Source organism: Dissoconium aciculare (genome assembly GCF_010015565.1).
Source record: "Dissoconium aciculare CBS 342.82 unplaced genomic scaffold K489scaffold_8, whole genome shotgun sequence".
In the NCBI taxonomy this organism is placed as follows: Eukaryota; Fungi; Ascomycota; class Dothideomycetes; order Mycosphaerellales; family Dissoconiaceae; genus Dissoconium; species Dissoconium aciculare.
Window position 1 is genome coordinate 584942 of NW_022984958.1, and position 13782 is coordinate 598723.

General features: G+C 52.1%; 6 protein-coding genes across 6 annotated transcripts; 4 read left to right on the forward strand and 2 right to left on the reverse strand.

The window, feature by feature from the left end:
• Window positions 1-460: 460 nt before the first annotated feature.
• Window positions 461-1779, reverse strand: K489DRAFT_381561 (uncharacterized protein). Its single transcript, XM_033605154.1, has 2 exons — window positions 1316-1779; window positions 461-1240 (listed from the first exon to the last, which is right to left on the reverse strand). Exons 1-2 carry the CDS (start codon window positions 1489-1491, stop codon window positions 922-924), a joined length of 495 nt encoding a protein of 164 aa, XP_033458606.1. The 5' UTR covers window positions 1492-1779; the 3' UTR covers window positions 461-921.
• Window positions 1780-1941: 162 nt separating this feature from the next.
• K489DRAFT_359249 (uncharacterized protein) lies at window positions 1942-2771 on the forward strand (the record flags this gene model as incomplete). The annotated part of the gene is made up of 2 exons (XM_033602597.1): window positions 1942-2363; window positions 2470-2771. Coding segments are annotated over exons 1-2 (306 nt in total), but the record flags the coding sequence as incomplete, so codon positions are not given.
• A 243-nt stretch (window positions 2772-3014) lies between these two features.
• On the forward strand, window positions 3015-4271 carry K489DRAFT_321952 (calcium/proton exchanger; the record flags this gene model as incomplete). Its single annotated transcript, XM_033601581.1, has 2 exons — window positions 3015-3597; window positions 3730-4271. 2 exons carry the CDS (start codon window positions 3015-3017, stop codon window positions 4269-4271), a joined length of 1125 nt encoding a protein of 374 aa, XP_033458608.1.
• A 552-nt stretch (window positions 4272-4823) lies between these two features.
• On the reverse strand, window positions 4824-6442 carry K489DRAFT_381564 (Ribokinase-like protein). Its single transcript, XM_033605155.1, has 3 exons — window positions 6028-6442; window positions 5767-5961; window positions 4824-5707 (listed from the first exon to the last, which is right to left on the reverse strand). The coding sequence occupies exons 1-3, from the start codon at window positions 6182-6184 to the stop codon at window positions 4995-4997; spliced, it is 1065 nt and encodes a 354-aa protein (XP_033458609.1). The 5' UTR covers window positions 6185-6442; the 3' UTR covers window positions 4824-4994.
• A 1079-nt stretch (window positions 6443-7521) lies between these two features.
• K489DRAFT_250960 (uncharacterized protein) lies at window positions 7522-8257 on the forward strand. The gene has a single exon (XM_033599958.1). The coding sequence runs from the start codon at window positions 7610-7612 to the stop codon at window positions 8195-8197; it is 588 nt and encodes a 195-aa protein (XP_033458610.1). The 5' UTR covers window positions 7522-7609; the 3' UTR covers window positions 8198-8257.
• Window positions 8258-9132: 875 nt separating this feature from the next.
• On the forward strand, window positions 9133-9902 carry K489DRAFT_381568 (uncharacterized protein). Its single transcript, XM_033605156.1, has one exon. The coding sequence runs from the start codon at window positions 9479-9481 to the stop codon at window positions 9665-9667; it is 189 nt and encodes a 62-aa protein (XP_033458611.1). The 5' UTR covers window positions 9133-9478; the 3' UTR covers window positions 9668-9902.
• Window positions 9903-13782: the final 3880 nt, after the last annotated feature.

Sequence of the window (13782 nt, forward strand, 5' to 3'; positions counted from 1 at the left end):
CTGCCGCCCGGATGTCGATCGTCATCGCCAGCAGATTGGTCATCAACATAATTCGAGCTCGCGAGGAGATGGATTTGTGATGCAGCGTAAGGTGAGCTTCCAGGAATTGCATTAAGACATTCGCTGTGTCCATGCGATGTGTGTGATGGTGGCCTCGACGGCTATGCTGTGGCGAGAGTAGACAGAGCTGAGAGGCCCAGTTGTGAATTACGAATGAAAAATGGAAAGATATAGAACGCGCAGATGACAAAAATATCGCTGAGGTGGATGTGAACTTCATTCGCATTTGTTGGAATGCTACTCATGCGCTCATGCCTCACTAGATTATAGAATGAGGAGACCACTGAAACTTACCTAGGTATTGCAACTGATCGAAGGAAGGGTGACGTGATGTTCTTCAACACATATTCTCGAAGTGACTGTGGCGCAGGTGGCGCGAATTTCTGCACAGCCTCAGGGTTTTCGCATGAACTACTCGCACTGACACTCGACGTCGTATTAGATGCAGGGCGTGGCCGTCATCGAAACGCACGATCTTCGCAATATTTGAAATGCGATTGATTTGCGCATCATTCCACATGCAGGGCAGGTTGATGTTTCGCTTACACTGCTCGCTTTGCATACCATGTTGTGGTCATCGCATGGAGACGAAACATATCAACGGACGAGGTTGCGCGGAAATTGCGGTGGGAGAATCTGGCGTGGGAATAAGATTAGGACTGATCCGTCCATTGTCTGTGCCGCCCGTTAGGTCAGGACAGAGGAGAGCCGATAGTCGCGCAGTAGCTATGTCTCTTTGCCAGCCATCGACCGAGCGATTGCGTTGGCAGAGCACAGCATGAAACGTCCTTCTTTCTCTCCGCGCCCAGTATTGTGCAAAGAAAAGTCGCAGATGGAAGTGATGACATACATACTGTAGTACTATGCGGTGTTTGACAAGCCGGCAAACAAGCCATAGCCAAGACGAATCCCCTGCTTCTGTCCTGCCCAGGAGAGCTTGAGTCCTGAGCTTGTTCGGGCAGCCAAGTCGCGATGCACGACTGCGTCTATTTGGTCCATGAAATAGACTGGTATGTGCACTACATCCCACACATCTTCCATATCAAGCGGTGCAGCCTGAGTCTCGGACTCCGTGTATTCCCAGCAGGCATGAGGATTGAGATGTTTGTTTTTTTGAAAAGCCACACGACACATGACACGCGAACGCCCACGTTCTTGCTGAAGCCCGCGCGCCGGCGGCCTGCGACGTCATTGTGAGATGACAAGCTGGAAGCACATTGGTGTGAAAATGTTGGTCAGAGAAGAAAATACGTACGAGGGTGCATGGCGCCAGCGCATACGGAGGTAAGCCGCAGTGACGGCACTGTGCAGGAATGGAGTCGTGGGAGCGAAGTCTTCTGGACTTCCATCCCCGAGCGACAAGAAACCATGCATCATCTCGATGGCCGACAAGCAGAATGTGCGTCGAGGATCGTGAATGCGTTCCAGCATTAAACGAAGTCACATGTGCCCCCCGGATTCGGTTGCGATTCGTTGCATTGCGGAAGCGATGTCTGCCGTTCCCCCCACCAGATAATCTGCCAGTCTGCCCATTCAAATAATGGACGGGAGAAGAAGCCTTGCCAAGGACCGAGGGCTTTTGCTAATAGGGGGGGTTTGCGCGTAATGGACAGATCATTTCGATGTAGAGAAGAGGAGGTGTCGCTGTTGATGTATCGTAACGAGATCATTTGCTGGAACCTGGCACTGCCTTCATTCGTCGCAGGTGTAGTACTGGATCATAATAAATGTGATGACGGAGATACTTCAATAGACTGATCATGGCCCAAGATTGCCGCGGGCGGTTCTGGGCTTCAAAAAGAGGTGGAGATGCCAGGGACTTTTGCCCGGCCAACAGCCTACCCGTGTGTGTAGAACTGTTAGCATGCATTCATTACAGTACCACATTCCACAAAGTTGCATTGTCGATCCTGTATACTTGATTTCGCTCGTCTCTCGCCGCCATCATCGTCACCGAAGTTTTCGCACTCCCTTTGTTCCCCTTGCCCTTTTAATTGACATAGCCTCTTCGAATTGCGTGTCCTGGTGATCGCTTTCCACATCGGCTTTCATTCATCTAAACGCGTTGCATTCGGGGCACAGCCACAACAACGCTCTCAGCACCTTCCTCGGGCTAGCACATTGCGCTACGTTAGCACTTCAGAACGTGGGAACAATAATATATCCCATCGAGAGCCTGCAAACAGCACCTGCAGTTCAAATATCCTGAACGACGCCACTCGCGACTTACTTTGCATAAACCGCTCACCGGTCTTGGACGCCTAACAAATTCTCGTGGTTGACGAGGGACAGGACAGCTATGCGTAAGTGCTGCACGCGAGCCACGCATACCATCGCGCTATTCTATGGCTTAATTCGCCATGTGAACCGTGATTTCGCGACACAATTACTGACTTGAGTTCCATTCAGACGCCATCAAAAAGGCAGCGAGGCGCTCGGCCTGGTACGATGACGGTAGAAGTGTAAAGACGTACAATCCATTCAGTCGATCAGGTCCCCGGCCCCGGGCCAACGATGAGGAGAGACAACTGAATCACGTCAGTACCGAGAATGATGTGGCTTCACCGCTGGAGGCAAGACGACATGATTTCGCCGAGACAGAGAATCGCGACTTCCGCGGACCGGCCAAAGGCAGGACGTGGCCCGCTCCGGAAGGCCAGAACCGCACCGAGCCCGAGGATACCGAATCGCCGGCCGACTCAAGCAAGTCGGTAGACACCAGCAAAACCCTCAACGACAGCAACATTGCGCCCACAACATCAGAAAATGTTCCCGCAGGCGAAATCGATAGATCGGTCGGACCAACTGACGCAGATGGGAAGCCTCGCAAGCGTCGCGGTCGAGCATTCTTCTCGAAATTGGGACTCAAGAAATCATCGGATGAGAAGGAAAGCACGCAGGATGAAAAGGACAATTCGAAATCGAAGCACATGAAGAATCCGAACATCACCCTCATGAGCCAATTACGTGCCGTCTTTGGATCCTGGATCAACATTCTCCTGGTTGCCGTTCCTGCTGGAATCGCGCTGAGCCACACCGGTGTCAATTCGATCGTCGTCTTTTGCGTCAACTTCATTGCGATTATTCCGCTGGCTGCACTTCTGAGCTACGCGACCGAAGAATTGGCCCTATACGTTGGTGAGGTTCTCGGCGGTCTGCTCAATGCCAGCTTCGGAAACGCCGTCGAATTGATCGTCAGTATCATTGCTTTGACCCAGGGCAAAACGATCATCGTCCAAACTTCCTTGGTCGGCAGTATGCTTTCCAACCTTCTTCTGGTGCTTGGAATGTGCTTCTTCTTCGGCGGTATCAACAGAAAGGAGCAAAACTTCAATATTGTCGTATCTGGAACGGCGGCTAGTCTGCTTGCTCTTGCCATTGGGTCGCTCATCATCCCCACGGTCTTCGTTTTATCAGGTCTTGACGACAATGGCGTCACACCACTCTCCCGCGGAACAGCAGTGATCCTTCTATTGGTTTACGCAGCCTATCTCCTCTTCCAGCTTCGTACTCACTCCGACGTCTACAACGAGAAGAGTGAGAAGACACCCACCAAGAAGGAATTGAGCAACAGCGCCGACAGGAAAGGGTCCGTACAGAAAGGAATCGCCGCGATTGGCGCAGGTACGGCCGCCGCATCTGGCGGATCCATCAACCAGGAGAATCTAGTGTCGGAAAAGAAGACATCGACTTCCGAGACGGACGAAGACGATGAAGAGGAGGAGACCCCGCAACTGACGAGACTCGGCGCGCTTATCACATTAGCCGGAGCGACTGTATTGATCGCTTTGTGCGCCGAGTCTATGGTTTCTGCCATTGACGACTTGGCCAAAGACATTTCGGAGGAATTCATCGGTTTGATCCTGTTGCCCATTGTTGGTAACGCCGCCGAGCACGCCACCGCCGTCACCGTCGCCATCAAAGACAAAATGGATCTTTCAATCGGTGTCGCAGTCGGCTCCAGTCTGCAGATCGCGCTTCTCATCTTTCCGGTTATGATTCTTCTTAACTGGTTCGGCGTCGGTTCCCCTGCCGATCTCACCCTTTACATGGATGGCTTCCAGGTCGCGTCTCTCTTCATTTCCATCATTCTTGTCAACTATGTGATCCAGGACGGCAAGTCGCACTGGCTGGAAGGCGTCATGCTCATGGCGATCTATGTCATCATAGGCGTATCAGCGTTCTTTTTCAAGCTCGGGGGCGAGATCTGAAGGTCAGAGGCCCGCTTTCTACACAAAACTTGTCCAAAACCGTCCACAAGACTTGACGATTTTCTATTTTCTCTTCCGATTTCTTTGGTTCGACCTGTTTGCAGGACAAATTGCTCGGACGCCGGGACCTTCCCCTATTCTCGTCGGCCTCTTCTCGTTGATGTGGAAATCGAAGAAGCCATAATAATTTTGAATCGACGGTTGCATGGATGGCCCTTTTCATGCGAAGAGATGAATCTGTACCCTCACTCCTTTCAGCATCGGCATTTCTTTGGAGCAATGGAGGACACACAGGTATCGGCCAGACCGGACGGATCACTCCGACGACTCATCAGAGACTGCTCCTCGCTGATGCCTAACCTGCTATCCGCTCGTTTCCTGACCCCAAAACATCGTTTGTATCAAGCTGTCGGCTTGCCCTGTCCGATTTGACTGAGGCCTGAATTCTTGGACGGCACACTAGGCAGCTCGCCATTTTTTCTTGCTTTTCTTTCACTCAGGCATCATTCGGAGCTTTATTGGAAATGTGTGTTCTCTCAAAGAGGAAAATTGTACCATGATACCCGTTTCTATGAGCACAATCAAAGACTTTCTCAACCTAATCTCTCACTCTCGTTCGAAAAAAACATATCCACACGTGATAGATCTCGTTGGCGTGGGCTTGGAACTTCAACGACCATTACAGATTCGACCGTCCGACACTAAATGCCCCATCACACTGTATCACGGTCTGTAACGTCCCAAACGCTCGCCAAATGTATCTCCATTCCACGTATCCCGACCGTCTACCACATTGAAATTTGGGAGGCCGAATTGCTCCAGAGCAAAACTGGCGGCGACGGTGCCGAAGATGGCGGCCTCATGAAGGTCTCCAGTTTTCGCGAACATGTTACCGAAGGCACCAAGGAAGGTATTTCCCGCGCCCGTGGGATCCACGACTCGGGTGGAATGCTCACCGTAGTACGCCAGGAGCCACCGACAGCCTTGTGAAGCTGATTGTATGAGGCAGCCATGCTCGCCGGCACGAACGATGACGCCAAAGCCGGCGTTGGCAGATCCCGGAGCTTTCGCATCTAGACAACGTTTGGCATAATTCTCGATCAAGAGACGATCAAACGGCCGAGACAGGTCTCCAGCACCCTCGAACAGTGACATCAACTCGAGATGATTCGGCGAGAATACGTCCACTTGCTGCAGAGCTTGGAGGTGCGCATCTAGATGGACCGGCTTGCAATCGGATGGTAGGGGCTCCCATATGACCATCGGTCGGCCATCGTTATGTGACTGAACGCGGTGCAAGGACAACTCGCTGATGTGCACCAAGAGGTCATCTGGCCGGGCCAGAATATGAAAGGTCTGTGAGTGAAGCAAAGAAGAATCCTTGATATGTCTCACACGTGGGCTCAATGGCGTGGTCAGATAGCGGAAGCTTTTTCCTTGACACACCAGCACTCAGCATCCGTGATGGCGTTGTATACATTTTCGGATTACCTACGACCGAATGTATCGTCCTCATATTTTAACAACCCACGTGTTGACTTTTGTCCGGGATACGTCTGTCTCTCCAGGCGGACATGCCAGGATCGCAAGGTATCTAGGACGCTCTCGGGGAAATCATCGCCTGAGAGAACGATGCACGCCACCGTGTTCGCTTCGTCCACGGATACGGTCAAACGGGCACCCAGAGTTGCTATTGAACCATTGATTAGATGACGTCGATCGAGAGGGGCCATCGATCATGCGCCGTTTCATGTACCGTAAGCTCCCGAGCCACCGCACACGTCGAACAGCGTGGGCAGATGGGGAAATTGCAATTCATCGAGAACAACCATGCCCAGTGAGACAAAGGCTGGCGGTGGAATATCTTGGCCGACATGGCGATCGTGGTTGGGTTTCGGGGGTGGATTTGTCATGATTGGTGGTCGAGTTTGCAGCGATCATCCGACGTGAACCCATGATCGAGGGCCACGCCCGCTTTCCTCCAGAAAAACAATGGTCGGTGTATAGTGTAGTCATGGTCCCCATGTCTCGATTCGCAGGTACAAGTGCACAATGCAGACAGATGATAACTTGGCATAATTCAACCTTGGAACAACAGGGCTTGACCGCTGTTGAACACTTGCTTGGCCGCAGTCCATTCGATGCATAAATCACTCTACACACCGGTCTCATTCACGATTGTTTCACGAGGATGGGGACAATACTGCAGGAAATAAGCCACATCGCGGTGAGATCACATTGCATTGAATAATAAGTGATCGACTAAGCCCTATGCTTACTGGATACGAGTGCCAGGGATATATGTACTGTACCTACTGTGTTTCTGCGAATAAGGTCGTCAGCAAGCCGCATGTGCGAGCCGTAGCTGACGGACCCCGAGCATTATTACTCCGGACTCCGAAGCGAACGAAGATTCTACAGTACTCCAGGGCTGCGATCACACAGCATTGTCCAGCGCTTACCTAGTAGAATGCCCAGCTCACTACCTGGGCAAGCTTCAATTATTGCGTCGCCCTTCCTCTGGGGATCGTCGATGCTACCTTCACCACCCAGTATTTCCGGGATCCGTAAGCACCGCGTAATTGGCCATCACAGGCTCATAATACCGTCCAGGGTGGAGAGGATTCGCCCAGAGACATCTATGAAGCCGGATTAGAGGTTTCCTTCTCGGTCGGGCTGTTGATAGCCACGGGCATGGCCATTTTCCAAGTTGGAGGTCGGTCGCTGTGACGATCCTCCGGAAAGTGCCACCCACGTGGTGACGTTGTCTGTCTTCGGATCTCGTGGGCCCGGAGACATTGTAGTTGTAGTAGCAGTCTCACAGTCCTTTCGAATGGCCGGGGTGGAGAGAACCGAATCGTCGTTGTTCAATGTTTACTACCATTGCTGCTGGACTTGGGTGGGAGCGTTAATAGAGTGTGAGACAAAACAAGGCGCGGTGATGTCAGTCGGTCGTTCAGCGGTCTCGTGGTTCTAAATATACGTCAAAAGCCGGACACCGTCTACGCGTCGGCGCTGATGGGATGGTGCTGAATGATCTCCATGTGCATCCATCCACCACGCACGCACACCACATGTTTGGTTGATAAAGTGCGCGATCATCCAGCTGCGTGCGGCTGTCCTGTTTCAGGATACCTACTGTATAGTTGTTATGTGAGATAGTAGTGAAATACTGGGCCATCCCGTGTTTACAGGACTCTCATGCAAACTCCGACTCTTCTCAATCATAGTCCGAAGCGCCTATATACAACACACGTCGGAGCCATTGCTTCGCATCACAACAGCATCGCAATTAACCAGAGCTTCTCTTCTCTTCACCACCGCTCATACTGAAAAAGATGTCTTGCTCCAGCAAACGGAAAGCGTCCGAGGCGCTGCCAGAATACGTCACAGAATCAGAGCTGTACATCAAGCGATACTGCCATGACTTGTCCGCCGGGTACCCAAGCGAATCGCGTTGGAGTTCCTCGCAAAGTTCACAAGAAAGTACAACCGACGTCAGCTATGGCGATCGATTCGCACATTCGTTCAGCACATCCAAAGCTTCCACGGAATTAACAACGCCGTCCGAGTCGTCCCACCGACGATCGTCATGCACATGGGGCCGTGAAGAAGAACTACGGTCCGCGTTGGAGGCAGCTCTCATCGCCGACTTTGGCCCAAGTCCTCAGGGCCTCCCACCGACAGAGCAGCAAGAAGAAGACGAATTCTGGGAGGGTCGCGGCGTGACCACTGTCTGGTGGCAAGCAGACTCAGGCTTCTGGTACAAGAAGCCGGAGGTGACCCTCGAGTTCAACACTGTTGACTGGAGCGGCGCACGCCGTCCAGATGGTGGGAGCGGCGGAGTCTGGCGTTCGGAGCGTCTCGAGATTGCTCCGTGTGAGCGCCGAACCCGCATCAAGCTCCATCGGCGAAAGTGCAGCTGAACGACTGGGCAGGAAACATCGCGCGCGCGCGTGTGTTCCAAAGACCCAGTGTCACAAGATGACCATTGGCCATTCGCTGCCACCCCGACGTCTCAGCGCTTCCGCTGTGCTCGTACGGTTTCACCACCAAATAAAGTTGCCGGGCGAGCTGATCAGCTCATTATTCCAACACCGCCCGCCCACGATGCGAGAACGCGGCGGCTGAGCTTTCGTGTCGCACGGACTAGCTGCTCTTTCGGAAGATCCCGTCCAAGCTTTCGATCGTCGATGCCTCAGGCTCAAGGCCATGCGGAAATTCAGCTCACAGCGCGCTTGGATCCTCCCCAGCTCCAAGCCCCGGAGCCAGAGGAGTTGACACGATCCTCCTCCAGTTCTCCAGGGCTCTCGAGAAAGCATGATGACGAACTATGATGATGACGATTACGGAGACGACGGTAATATGGACATGGTCATGGTGAGCGGAGAGTCACTCACTGTTACTCTTCCACGGTATCACCGATCGAGTTCGTACGAAAGGACATATTGCGACGAATATGAGGATATATCTTGATTTGTTATATACCATTAGTTTTAACTGAGAGATTGGTCCTGGCATGAATCAAAAGGGTCTACCTACTACCGAGACATGGAAGCGCCATCTGAGACACGGAGGTGATGGCGCAGAAATGTCATGATATCACTACAAATCTAAAGAACTTCGGAGCACTCACCATACATGTTGTACACTTGCTGCATTCAATTCTCTCTTGGAACCGTAGCAAATCGGACATAAACAATTGTTAACTCTACAACTTACCATACAGCATTGTCGTCATCATCATCGCCATCATCACCGTCACCCGTCGCCGTCATTTTACACTGAGAGGCCAAAGGATCACACCCATTGCGCCAACGCCTTCCACCTGTCGCCTTCTCAACAACCCCAACCAACCAGACCACGACACCCCATCGCGTAGGACAATGTCCTCCTCAACAGTCCAGAGACTCATCCTAGGCGCGTTGGCTGCCAACATCGGCCTGACCGGTAAGCATCCGTCAATTCACACTCACTCCGCCGTCATCCATTACAGCAGTCCCGTCATCCTCCGGCAATTGTTGTTCGGCGTTGATCTTCCTGCGCCGCAATCGAAATGTCTCCGGTGTGAAGATTGCTTAAAATAGACCCCGTCGGATGGGGATTCCCATCGACTCTTTCTTTTCCCCCGAGCTGACGAGGTATGACGTCACCCAGGCTATCACCTCTTCGACAATCGCGAAAAGCACAATTTCACCTACGAGGAGATGGAGGCCCGCATGGATGAGGTCGAGGGCACCCTCCGCGGACACATTGGTCTCATCGAGGACAGCCTGCAGCGCATCGAAGATCGCCAGTTGGGGAAGAAGGACATCAAGGGTGGATGGGGACAGGGGATGAGCGAGAAGGCGGAGGAGAATTATGCGAAACGGGGCAAGGATGACAGGAGCAAATGAGAGGGGAAGGTTGGATTGATTCGCATGTCGATATCTTATTCTTGATCAGCACTGAAGTTTGTATCGTCGCGATTAAAGGAGACCCTTGATGTAATATCCTTCGTGGTGATGTTCGGGCAAGATGCAGAACTCTGTCCGGCCGGTGGGGCTCTCGACGCCGGCTCGCATGATGTCAAAATCCATATCATCAAAGGACTTCTCGAGGGTCTCGGGCTTCACAGCAGGCCACGACACGTGCATTATTATTGCAGCACATATCCCGGGCACAGTCGTTGGATGGTTCGCGCCGCGTAATAGCTCTTTGTGTCAATCATGGCAGAAAATGGCAGGTGCGCTACGCACAAACATGTGTCGGATGTCTCGGCAGCGCGGATTCGTCGGTGATCGGGCGACCCTGGAATACAGCTGGATTTCTCAACGTGGAAAATGGGAACGATGATCAAAACGCTTGTCATCACGGACAGACAATGGCAGGATCGGCGGGGACAAGCTATGGATTTGCATGAGAGCAAGAAGGCGCCCTGCCAAGTGGGAGCCATTTTGCTTTCCACTCGTAAATTCTGGTAGTACAATCTCGTTGTGAGCTATTCTACATCGCCGGCGCAGGTCCACCACTAGGGTGCCTTTGCTTTGTGGTGAAGTCCTGATTTCTCTTCGCGTGGCGCTCGTGAGCGTCAGTCCAATATCGCGATTGCATGAATGTGATGGAATGTGAATCGGGCCGGATGAATGCCAGAGGCGGGCGCGTAAGCCCAACCGCAAAGCACGCGGCTTTGAGTTCCAAGGTTGCAGGTGGTTTTGGCTGCTGAGTGTGGCGTGCTCTGCGCACTCTTGGATAGAGTGCTCACCGTTAGAGATTCTGCAAATGAGAATTTCTGGAGCAAGGGGTAAAGTCGGGTTTCCAAATCATGCAATGTCGAGCAGGTGGCAGGATTGTCTTCTCAAATGAGTAATGGCGGGTGTCTGAAAAATGCCAGAGTATGAATCATCCAGCCAATTCTGGTGATCATGGATCGTTCGGTCGTTTTGTTGATGCTCCTGACGATTTCGGTGGAGTTGGAAGCAGCATGACAGTCAAATGCTAGATCGGAATGCTACAGGCAACCAACGATTCAGGTCTTCTTCTTCATGGAAAAGCCGCGCAGGCGATTCTTTGAAGGTTGCGCAAATGGCTGAGAGGTTTGCGATGAAGAGCTGGATCGCTCAGTCGGACTCGGCAGGCTGGTTTGCGATCCCGAACGATTGCGCGTATCCTGGAGACTATCCTCCAGGCTGACGTTGTTTTGCGAGTAAGGGAGGTCTGAGAGATCAAGGATCTCGACAAATTTGGAGGCAGGCATGGTGTGTGAATGGTCTAGGGTTGATTTGGATGTTGATGTTGAGTTGACCAAAGTCCTTTGTCGGGTTGAGGAGGTGAAGTTGATATCATTGATGAACTAGAAGAAGAGGAAGATCTTTCGAAGGAAAAGGAAAAGGGATGCGCGAGGAGGTTGAAATATAACAAAGCGACGGCCAGGGAGGAGGAAAGAGTATGCATCTGCTCCCATTGATGGTGGTGGTAAGTTGTGCGAGGGCGAGTTTGGGTATGCGCGCGCCGCGCAAGCACATCGGCACACCAACATGTACACAACCACCCTCTCGTACACTCTTACTGTTCACTACACCTTAACATAGTTACTGTAATAAAACACCCACACCGCAGTTTGTTCTGGACGCACCACCAGCAGGAGGTCGATCGAAATTAGTGGGAAAATTTCCTGGGGGAGAGGGGCTGCTTGGGGACGGTTCCCGCCAAACGATTGACTAACAGCCTCCCCTCTCCAGCCCGTCTCTGGCGGAGTTGACAGTACTGTACTTCTCACATTGCCCACCGGCTCCCTTTCCTCTTGTGGGACTTCTTTACATGGTATTCGTTCATATTGGTACAAATGCAGATCAAGCCTTGTTCTGCCGTACCACCAACCATGGGACAGACAGACAGGATGTCAATCAAGTTCACAGTCTGTATAGCACAGTATACCTTCTCCCCGAAAAGGGTCCAGAGGTCCCCGAACCGAACGCGAATCCACCGCCGCCGCCGCCGCACCAGCCCTGTCTTACCCCATTCATCATTATGAATATTGCAATACATGAAGACCTCTACTACTGCGTACCTAGTTATTATGATTATTGCATGCACCTAGCGATACACCAGCCAGCCAACCCCACCACCGGGGACTTCTTTCTCTTTCTTCTAACCTGTCCTGTTCTGTCGTCTCGTACATTGAGATTCCTTTTCTCAAGTACAGTGCTATTCTTGTCGTTGCGATACCGTAGACTCCTGTCACGGCACTAGCCTTTGCTGCACGCTTGTCTTTGTTGTTCTCATAACACACAGAATGTGCGTCTCCGCCGCGAATGTTGATGATACTGCATAATAATAAAGTATTGTAATCAACCTTGCCTGGGAGATATCATGGCGCAAGCCCGCCGCCGCTGGCCCGGGGGACCAAAACCACGCCGTCGAAAATTTACCGTCAGGAGGCGCCATCATCCCGGAAATCGGATTTCCAGGGTAATGTCCACGGGATCTCGCTTCTAATATCGAGCTGTAGAAAAAACGATGGGAATTTGTTGTTGTTACAGATGGTAAGGGTGTGGTTCCTACCAATCGTACACGATCACTTCCCACTCGACACAGATGCTGCGTCCATCGAGGATGACTGAAACGGATCACATGCGAGTCCTGGAACAACAGAGCTCTCACAAACTAGCGTGGCGAGTACCGTCCATCGTCCCAAGCTTGTTGGTACATCCTCACCAATAGAGCACCTGTCGCATACATGTTAGTATGAAATAACAATAAATGTTAACCTGTCGCGCCAAGTGACACCAGGACAGCTAGGGTAGGCCACCATCCAACGACTGCCCTGGAGTGGCCAGCCATATTTAGTCGCAGTAGGTAGTTTATGACTGCGGACGTCAGCACTGCCTCTGTGATGTGTGTGAGATTCGATGCCAACCAGGCAAACCACTCCCATATTTTATTTAGGTGCCTAGTGATGTTGCTGCGGACCTCATAATGAGAAGATGAAAACATGGGAGCGGATGAGCAGCCAAGCAGCCACGCGATCCAGTCACGCGGCATTCTTCTAGACGTCTTCCTCGTCAGGAAGAATTTTCCGTCTCCGATCCTTCCACGGCGTCCAGTGGCTTGAATGGTGGCAGGATCACTTCGCATCTTCCCACGTCAGACGCACCGCGCGGCGTGAGACATGACGACGCGGCTACAGTTGTGGAATCCAGAAGATATGCAGGCCAAGCCCGAGGTTCAGTACGCCACGAGGTTTTGCTGCATGGGTGGCTCTTGTTGGCTCTTGACAAAGATCCATGTTGAAGAAATCTAGTCTCGATGAGGGCCGTTTAGCAAACGAGACGCCATCGACGCGCGAGGCGCTCCAGGGAATGCCATGCGATGCGGCGTCTGGTGTGCTGCCACCTGTAGACCGTGGGCCGAAGCGCCACTCTTCCCCAAGTGAGCTTGTCATGCACTCCAGCTGCACATAGAATGTATTTCTTGTCCATTGCTGTAGTTTCGTGGTCTACGCGCGTCCTCGGCTTGCGCGTCCGCCTCGGAACAGAGATTTGTCGTCATGAAGCGCTGATAGTGCAGCTCAGTCTCACGCTGGCATGACCTTTCCGCAACTTGGTTGTAGCTTCATCCGCTCTCTACAAAGGATTACACGAGATCCATCATCACCGAGCCCATGCTAATGTCATGCCATACATCGGCAGCTAATAATAAACACTAATATTATCATCTGGTACCGATGGATAATGACAAAGAGGAGGCAATGATAAAGCGTCGACGGGCTGGACAGGTCGGCCATGGAGGGCTGGCTTGTTCCAGATCCGATCGGCATTCACCCACCAGCGCCAACACGAGATGTCCGGACCGAAGGGGAATTTTTCCGCGGTCAGCAACGGGTCAACGCGCTCTGTGAATACGATCCCTCAATAGATCAAGGAACTACACAACGCTCGAGTTTGAAACTCTTAATTTAGATGTATCAGATTATTAGAACTTCTGGGGATTACGCGCGAAAGGTGTGTCGCAAGAATGTCGAATGTTGCGC

Coding starts and splice junctions, on each gene's coding strand:
- K489DRAFT_381561 (XM_033605154.1), bottom strand. CDS start 1,491: ATGCTGGAACGCATTCACGATCCTCGACGCACATTCTGCTTGTCGGCC. Junction 1,241..1,315: donor CGCTGGCGCCATGCACCCTC/GTACGTATTTTC, acceptor ATGACGTCGCAG/GCCGCCGGCGCGCGGGCTTC.
- K489DRAFT_381564 (XM_033605155.1), bottom strand. CDS start 6,184: ATGACAAATCCACCCCCGAAACCCAACCACGATCGCCATGTCGGCCAA. Junction 5,962..6,027: donor CGGTGGCTCGGGAGCTTACG/GTACATGAAACG, acceptor ATGGTTCAATAG/CAACTCTGGGTGCCCGTTTG. Junction 5,708..5,766: donor TGAGGACGATACATTCGGTC/GTAGGTAATCCG, acceptor TGGTGTGTCAAG/GAAAAAGCTTCCGCTATCTG.
- K489DRAFT_250960 (XM_033599958.1), top strand. CDS start 7,610: ATGTCTTGCTCCAGCAAACGGAAAGCGTCCGAGGCGCTGCCAGAATAC.
- K489DRAFT_381568 (XM_033605156.1), top strand. CDS start 9,479: ATGGAGGCCCGCATGGATGAGGTCGAGGGCACCCTCCGCGGACACATT.